The sequence below is a fragment of the Protopterus annectens genome, chromosome 12.part0 (assembly GCF_019279795.1).
Source record: "Protopterus annectens isolate FY-2018-M chromosome 12.part0, PAN1.0, whole genome shotgun sequence".
Taxonomy (NCBI): domain Eukaryota; kingdom Metazoa; phylum Chordata; order Ceratodontiformes; family Protopteridae; genus Protopterus; species Protopterus annectens.
Window position 1 is genome coordinate 596708784 of NC_056746.1, and position 9165 is coordinate 596717948.

The 9165-nt window shown below is 39.1% G+C and overlaps 1 protein-coding gene across 1 annotated transcript; it reads left to right on the forward strand.

Annotated features, from left to right (window-relative positions):
• The first annotated feature begins 3936 nt into the window (after nucleotides 1–3936).
• LOC122816192 (parvalbumin beta-like) lies at nucleotides 3937–5667 on the forward strand. The gene is made up of 3 exons (XM_044088941.1): nucleotides 3937–3997; nucleotides 4858–4990; nucleotides 5541–5667. The coding sequence occupies exons 1-3, from the start codon at nucleotides 3937–3939 to the stop codon at nucleotides 5665–5667; spliced, it is 321 nt and encodes a 106-aa protein (XP_043944876.1).
• Nucleotides 5668–9165: the final 3498 nt, after the last annotated feature.

A 9165-nucleotide genomic window follows, 5' to 3' on the forward strand; every position in this document is an offset into this window, starting at 1 on the left:
CCACTGCATGTTCAAAGCATGAGTGGTGCATACTGTGAGGTGTCTGCACTAACATCTGAGACTGCCAGATATGTCTGGCCCACTGGTGTTTGCAGACATGGCCTTCATGTGTTTAAGTGTGTGAGCATGCCCAGTATAACCATTCAGTATGTTGTTGACTGACAGTGTGTGAGCATGCCTAGTATGCCCATCTGTATTGAATGTGTGGATTGAGTCCAGGTAGTTTGTATTGCAGTGCTGACCTTTGTGTTGTACACCTACAGGTAGCATGCTGTTTCTGCAGGGTATCCATCAATCATTTGGCATCGACTGCTATTACATTTCTACATAGGATCGGGGGCACACCTGACTATTTCTACATTTCTACACAGGATTGGGGGGCGCACACCTGACACTTATAAACATTTGCTATGACTACATTGGTATGTTAGATACTCCATTTCATTCTGTATTCTTACATATAATGCTGACTAGAGGCAGCGTACTACAGATGTTAGCTTTGATTTACCTACATATTAGTTTCTGACTTCCTACCCTTCAGAACTAACATCCCACTGCCTTACCTGTTGTAGTCTGTCATTGTAGGCCTGGGGGAGGGGTTACCCATAGGTATCATTCAGAGGTCATCGCACAGCCTTTGTTTGTGTTTGTCTGCACCTGTCCTGCTGGCTTTAACTGTTGTTGGGTGTGTGAACTCCCCTGACTGACATGTGTGCGTCACTTACATTGTGGGTGTCCCAGTATTGAGGGTGGTACTGCAGGGCCGCCTATGTTGGATGCACATAGTACACTCCCTGCACATGGTTGAGCACAGGTAGTGTAATGATTGGCATCCCTTTTACTGTATGTGTGTGTTAGAGAGAGGTGTTATTCCCTGGGTCCCTCCTGTGTCAGTGTATGTGCTATGCATTGCCTCTTTGCCAAGGGCAAGGCATATTGGGCATGCCTCCTTCTGCCTACTGGGGCAGGCTCAGGTTGTTCCTCCTCCATGTCACTCTGTGCCTGTGCAGGTCTTGACAATCGTGAGGGCTGTGTGGCCCTGCCCTGTGCTGTTCCTGCTGCAGCTGTTTCTGCAGGATCATATTGTGTAGAATGGCACATACGAGAACAATTTGGGTACATGTAGCTAATGAGTACTGTAAGGCTCCACCGGATGTGTCCAGGCACCGGAACTGTGACTTCAGCATCCCAAACACATGCTCTACTATAATTCTGGTCTGTGCATGTGCCTCATTATGGAGTTCTTGTTCAGGTGTGTATGCATTTCTGATGGGTATCATCAGCCAAGGCTCCAGTGCATATCCAGCATCCCCCACTAGGTCACCATGAGGGATGTCCCCACTGGCAAATCTCTGGTACAGCTGCTTCAGATTCCAGATGTGGGAATCATGAGACTTCCAGGGCAGCCAGCACACACATTCATTATTATGTTCTGGGCATCGCACACAACCTAGCAGTTGATGGAGGGGAAGTCCTTGCGGTTGATGTAGACCCTACCCAGCTCACCAGGTGGTGCTTTGATGCATACGTGTGTGCAGTCTATAGCACCCACTACCTCAGGGTATTCTGCTATTTGGTGTAACAGTTGCATATTGCTGGCCAACGCCTCACGGATGTCAGGGAAATATACATGCTCACCGACATGTGCTGACATGGCATCCAGGAACTGGTGGAGTACCCTGGATGCTGATGCCTGTGAGATCCCCATCATATCCCCAGTTGGCCGTTGGATGGTACCTGTAGCTAGTATTCATAGGCCTACACATACATTGGTATCCACTGGGATGGGTTCCCCTCTGTTAGTTCTGTGTGTGAGGCTTGGCCGGCACAGCTCAACAATTTGCTGTAGGAGGTCCTTGTCCACCCTATACTGCTCCACTATCCCCAGCTCATATAGCCCCTGGTAGGTTACTCTGGGTCTGTACACTCTTCTCCATCTCCTCACTGTGGGTTGGTCGACAGCATTCACATCCTCACCCCCCTCAGCCTCTTCCACAAGTTGTTGTATGATAGCTATTGCAGCCCCTATCATTTTGCTGTTTTCTTTGTTAAAACTTCCCCGTTTGTATACACCAGTGGTGTAGAGTATGGGAAAAAACAGAGGGAAAGGTGTTTACATGGTTTATAGTAATGTTGTGGGCTGGGCTGCTGCCTGTGTAATTGGCTGATTCTGATACATTTCACCTGGCAGCTATGCTAGTTCTCCTTGGTTACCTTCCTACTGCTTGTTTCCCTTCCCATTGCCTTCCTGTTTAAGCCCAGGGGTGTGCCACACAAACATAGTGCTCAGATGTGCATTGAGCTGCTATTTCCATTTTTTTTTTTTTTTTTTACACCTAGTGCATGCACAGCACCTTTTACATGGATTTGGCTCATGTTGCAATGTGTACACCATAGTTTTCTTGGTGTGAGTTAATACACCCCCCTGCCTTAGCTGTGCTAAGTTAGGAGCAAACCCGAGCCACAGTGCTCCAATCTGCTTACAGTATGCCTGACACACCCTCCTATGATGTCAACTAACTCCTAGGCTTGCATCAAGCTATTCCTATTCTTACACTGTTGTGACCTGACTAACATTCTGGGGAAAACTGGGATTCACTATCATTCCCCTCATTTGCATAGGATTGCCTGCTAATGCATAGTTACATGTCTCACACTGAGCCCCCCCCCTCCCCTTATCAACCCCTTATCAACCACTACTCACTGGCCATGTTGTCTTCTGCTTGCCATTGACTTGCATGACAGAATAGTGATTTTAGCTTGAATTCTTATTTTAGGTTTATTTTGTTATTTTCCTCCCGATCCCATTTGCTGCCCTACACTTAAACAGCTGAAATTGGCTAAAAAAATAAAAGTTGCTTTTTTAAATTTTTTATGTTGTTTGCAATGCCAATTGCATTATACTTGGCCATTGGCATGCTTCCTCACTGATATGCAGCCTTTATTTGGAGCTGTCACAGCTCCGTTTTGGACTTTGCAGAAATGTACTCGGTTATTAACCGAGTTCATTTCTGCAGATTGCACTAGTCCTGGACGGCTGGTTACAAGCTTCCTGGATTGCAAATTCACCTCAATTGCATGGATTTCTCCTGCCAATGGGGTGATTTGCATACAGGAGCTTATATATATTCCTGCTGGTAACTAATGCAGCATGTCTTCCCAGAGCAGCAAATCTCTTGTGACATCCAAATTCCTGTAAACAGAGTTGAGGGTGAAGAGTATATAAACTGTCACGGAACCTTGGGACTCAGCAACAGTCCTTACATCCAACTCTGCTTTCTCTTTCCATTTAAGAAACTTGTGAGGTAAGTTTGGCTTTGATTCTTTTATCTTTTTGGATTAAGGAGTTACCTTCAAGAATGAGTGGATACAACTGTAAACCATTATGCAATGGTGGAGAAGGTCTCTCTCAGAGACCACTGAAGAAATAATAATTTATTTTTTCTATTGGCTTTGTAAATTATGTTATAGTACACTGCAAAGTAATAGCCTGCCCTTAGTTGTAAAGCATGGTAGAATTAGAAATAGTCATCCTTATGAGCTTTGAGAGGGATACATTTAACTTCAAGTAACGTGTTAATTATATTTCCTGGAAATCTATTCCATTTGTAGGATCTGCACGTAATAGGCAAGGTCATTTTACATTTCCATTAAAGATTTATTTATTTATTTGTTTTACTTAAGAGGACTACAACAAATTAGTACCTCTTATAGGCTAAATTGTAATCATGTTCTGTTTTCTCAAAATATCCTGTGGCAGAAATTCCAGTGTAATGGCTTCAGGTGATGCACATATCTCCGCCCTTAAAACAAAATGAGTTTGACAGTATATAAACAGATGTGAAATGCCTTACCCAGTATGCAGTCATTCTTTTCATGTCATACGCTAAAGTCTTCTTCATTCTTATCACCTGTTTTATTCATCCTAGATTAACCATGGCCTTCAGCGGACTCCTGAATGCTGACTATGTCACAGCTGCTTTGCAGAGCATCTCAGGTATATGGGAACGTATCTGCATGCCCATGTTAAACAGCATTAGGGCTAAGGTATTTGCAATTAGGAAGGTTATTATACATTCATTAGGCTGATGTGTTAAAAAATAAATGATACTGGTGCCTGTAATATTTGTATTTAAGAGTTAGTTGCATTTGCAGGCCTCCTGGCTTATTTTTGTGCATCCTGAAATGTCGCATGGAAGGAAAACCATAAAGTTCCGACAATAACTTATCTTATTTTAATTGAATGTAAGATACAAATCTTTGGTTCAGCTTTTTTGCTAAGTTTGTCAGTGCAGTAGAGTATTGTAGGTTATCTGATTGATGCAAATATGTGACATATAACCCAGTAAGAAGGAAGCAAGCACATAACCAGAAACTTTAATCCAGGAGATAAAGTATTCACTTTCAAGATACATGTTGAACTCTGTGTTTCTGTGTAAATGTAATGGATAACTATTTATAGCATCACACTGCAGTGGATGAACAGGGTTTTATACTCACTCAGTTCTTTACTCTTTTTTTTTATTTTTATTTTTCAACATATGTTCACACTTTGCGTGAGAATACATTTCTTAATTATTTGTGTAGCTGTACTACTGTGGTGTGTAGATGAGAACATATGAACTACTAAAGGCTGCTCAATAATTCAAGTGCTCCTCAAGCATAATCATAATGTTGTTGTTGATCTTGGTTCAAGTTCCAACTAAAGCATTTTGTTCTTTCTCTTACAAATTATGTGGAAAAACATATTCTAGATTGTTTGTGCAATTTGTAATTTACTTGTATAACTAGATTAGAACTTGAGCTATTAAAATGGGAATACGTATGTAATAATTATTTCAATAACTTTTTTTACAGTTGCAGACTCCTTCAACTACAGAATGTTCTTTGCCAAGGCTGGCATCATTGGCAGAAGTACAGAGCAGCTGAAGCAAATCTTCACAGTTCTTAACCAAGACAACAGCGGCTTTATTAAGAAAGATCAGCTGAAGTAAGTTTCCACTGTTCTACTTAAGATGCAAAAAACTATAGGTTATAATATATTGATTTAAATCATTATGAATATTAAGCAGTTCCACATATACAGTATATATATATATATATATATATATATATATATATATATATATATATATATATATACACACATATATAAAATACAGTTATACAGTGTTGAACTCACCAGATGTTTTACACTCATTGTCTTGTTTTGTTTAAAATGTAGAGCTCAGTGTCAAGAACCTGTAACAGGTTAAATGTAATGTTACAGTTTGGTCTGAGTGCATAAAAGTTAAAAACACAAGTAATCTCTGTGGTATCCCCGAAGTCTCAAAACAACCCACCAAACAAGTGTAGTGGGTCCAAAAAACAAAACAGTGTAAGAAACCTCTCTGTGTGGAAGATTTTCAGTCCCTATAGCTCTAGTTAATCACTGTATATTAATCAGATCAGACAATAGTAGTAGAAATAGAAAACTTAAACTCGTCTTAAGTAAAAAAAAGTCAAACATAAAACTTAAATACATTACTATTTCCCCTCAGACTGATCCTGCAGAGCTTCTGTGCTACTGCGAGAGAACTTAGTGATCCAGAAACAATGGCCTTAATGCAGGCAGGTGACATTGATGGTGATGGCAAGATTGGAGTTGAAGGTAAGGAAAAACATTGACTGTCATCTAAAATTAATCCACTGTATAACATATGTGTTTAACAATGCCAGCTGATCTGAAGGCAGAATTTTACACCATACTTTCAGCATTTAACAGACTTGTTCTTACAGCTACATTTCATGGAAGCTTAATTGATTAAATTAATGTAGCTATTTCATTGTGTGGTAGCATTAATAACAATAACATAGCTTTTTATGTCTAGTTAGTCATGATTAAGATTACTAACAAATTATACTAATAAAATTTTTTTTTTATTTTACAGATTTCATTGCCCTGGCAAAATAAAGGAGGACACAACTTTTATCTATACCTTTAGCAGAATATGAATGTTAAAAGCATTTTGTTACATTTTATTTAAAGAAGTATAACTTTTATATGAAGAAATATATTATTAATATTGCTACAGTATTTTGATATAGAAATGATGCACTGCTCATGTGACCTTTATTGTTTGACATTTTAAATAAAAATTCTGCTTGACCATATTCATTTCATTTTGGAACTTCAAACTTTATGGAAAAAGTGACAATAATATCACGTTGACTCAAACTTTGGTTGTTGTATTTTTAAAGACATACATGAAAATACATGTTGTCATAGTTTATATGGATATCTCAGTGTCTTGTTTATAAGGATTTTTTGAAGGTGTACATTCACCCATATAATTCTCATTGGTACCATAAAATGAAGTGTAACAGACATTTAAATAAAAATATGCAAAACAACAAAAGCAAAAATAAGGAGATGGAAAACTTAATACACTTAAAAGAATTAGTAAGACTGTAATTGTTGGTGCAAAATTAAGTATCTATGTTTCAAATAATTTATTAACTTTTAAAATAAGGAGGAAAGAAACATAAAAATAATCCACTAGGCATTAAATACTATAGGACAAAGCAAAATTCTGTGTTATATTTAATGAATTTATCCTCAGCATTAGCTTTCCTTGATAGTATTAGCTGAGGAATAGATTTGAATGAGGATAGAACTTTCCCACAAAGGACAAGGGGAGGGTAACTACTGTCCTGCTATCTCTCACTTAACACAAGTATGCCAAAACAATTGCATGTTGGCAATAAAATTGAATATTTAGACACTGGTTTGAAGTTACACACCTACTTGCCAAACATAAGTGGTTTTCCACACATAAATTCATTGTATCCTGCCCTGCTGTACAATAACACTGTTCCTCAATTGTGCCACAGAAACCACAGTTGCTAGAGTACAAACTTCTTCTGTTCTAACTCTGTCTTTTGCTTCTACAAAAACATATATAATAGCAAAAAAAAAAAGAAAAAACATATCCTTTGAATGATACTGGAGCCAAGCCTCTGAAATGCAGAATAATTATATTTTTATTTATTTAAATTCTAGAAACTGAATAGTCGCACTGGATTGATGGAGTAACCACCTGTCATACAGCTGTCCTGATCAGTGTTTAGTTCAGAGCAAACAGTAACATCTAGGTGATAATATGGTAGTCGTGGAAATAGATAACAACCCCCCCCATGATATAACACAGAAAAATACAATCTATGCTGGCAGCTCTGGGTAACCTGCATAACCAACGATAGCTAGAGCATACATTCAGTGTGTAACTGTCTGTACATAGTCATGTATACTCAGTAAAACACAGATTAGCAGTTATAAGTGATCATGATAAGAACTGCTAACAGCAGCATATAGAAATACAACATATGGCCTGGCTCTACTGTTACAGGTACTTAATATACCACATATCCATGGTTGCAGGTAGCCAGATTAATATGCATCAAGGGCCACAGGTGTTTGTCATAATGTACATCACCTGTTATAGTTTTCCACCACAACATACATCAGCAGTTATAGGAATCCAGTGTAGTGCACATCAGTGGTTGTATGAATTCAGCCAGGCTAGTTATAAACTTCTGTAAACCTAAACAAGGGGTTAGAGGATGGGGGTAGCTTGCAACAGAACAGAAGGGAGTAAGGGAGGAAAAAAAGGTGTGTTCATAAACAGTACTGAGATACTGCCAGAGGGGTAGACAGCAATGTTTCTTTTGTACTCAGACCTTACTTGTATCTACACACCAAACATGTAACATTAAAAATAATGTAGACATCTCTTCAAATGTTGTCCGATGTACTTTACAAATTTAGGCATCATTTCCAGCTCTACTACCTACAACCAAGAAAAGGCTGTCTTTAAGATGAGTATTCTAACATATAGGCATGTTGTATACACATGTATGTTGCTTATGTTAGCTGAAGCAACTCCTGATGTTCTGAGTTCTGTGAGCAATAATGTTTCAGAGAAATGTTTAGGATAAAATGTAGTCAGTTAAATATACAGAGAATACTTTGGCTAGGGCATCAATGTAATGAGGAAAGGTCATGCATATCTGTTCTGACATGTTTGGGAATATAGTTCAGAAACTCAAAAAGATGTCACAAGTTCAGCGGAAGGGGTCTGTAGCCAGAATAATTTTTCAATAGGCTATCTGACTATTCAGCAACACCTCATGTAAAGTGCAGCTACTTTTATGAATGAATGAACACACAAATTTAGCAATAGTAATAACCCATTTAGTGCATATAGCATGCTGGGCAGCCATAGTGGTTAGCATTGCCACCACACAGCAAGAGGTTCTCTGGTTCAATCCTTGGCTGGGGTGCTTTCTGTGTGGAGTCTGCACGTTCTCCCTGTGGTTGTGTGGGTTTCCTCCCGGTGCTCCAGTTTCCTCCCAAAGACATGCTATAGGTGGATTGGACACACTAAATTGGCCCTAGGTGTGAGTGTGTGTGCCTTCTATGGAAGGTTGGGTGCTAGGTTGGCAACTCGACACTGTAAAACTCCATTGCCAATCATGAGCGGACAGGTGATCCACTGTGGTGAATCCTAACTGGGAAAAGCCAGAAGAAGTGCATATAGCATGGTCAAATGAATACATAACTCATAACATCTCAGAAAAGCAGAAAAAGTCATTCTGAAAAGGTTTTGCCTAAATATTTTCATAAGGAACATTTTTCTTAATAGACATTAATACTAAAAACCTCTGCCTGACTACATATACTCTTGAAAACATCTGTCTGTCCCACGGGCATCCCTCAGTAGTGTGCACAGCTTCCCTTAAACACATTCAAAGGTCCAAGAAAAAAAAAAACATGAAGCAACTGCCTGCATACAAGAACATGAAGAGCAGAACCCTGTATAAACCAGTAAAATCCACTGCAAGTTCTTCTTTTATCAACAGACTGTGAGCAGTTCCCTTAAACACATTCATAGGTCCAAGAAGAAAAAAAAAACTGAAGCATCGTCCTGCATACAAGAACACAGAGAGTGAAACCCTGTACAAACCAGTAAAAGCCCTGCAAGTTCTTCTTTTATCAACAGACTATGAGCAGTTCCCTTAAACACATTCCAAGGTCCAAGAAAAAAAAAAACTGAAGCAACTGCCTGTATTCAAGAACATGGAGAGCGGAACCCCATACAAACCAGTAAAAGCCACTGCAAGTTC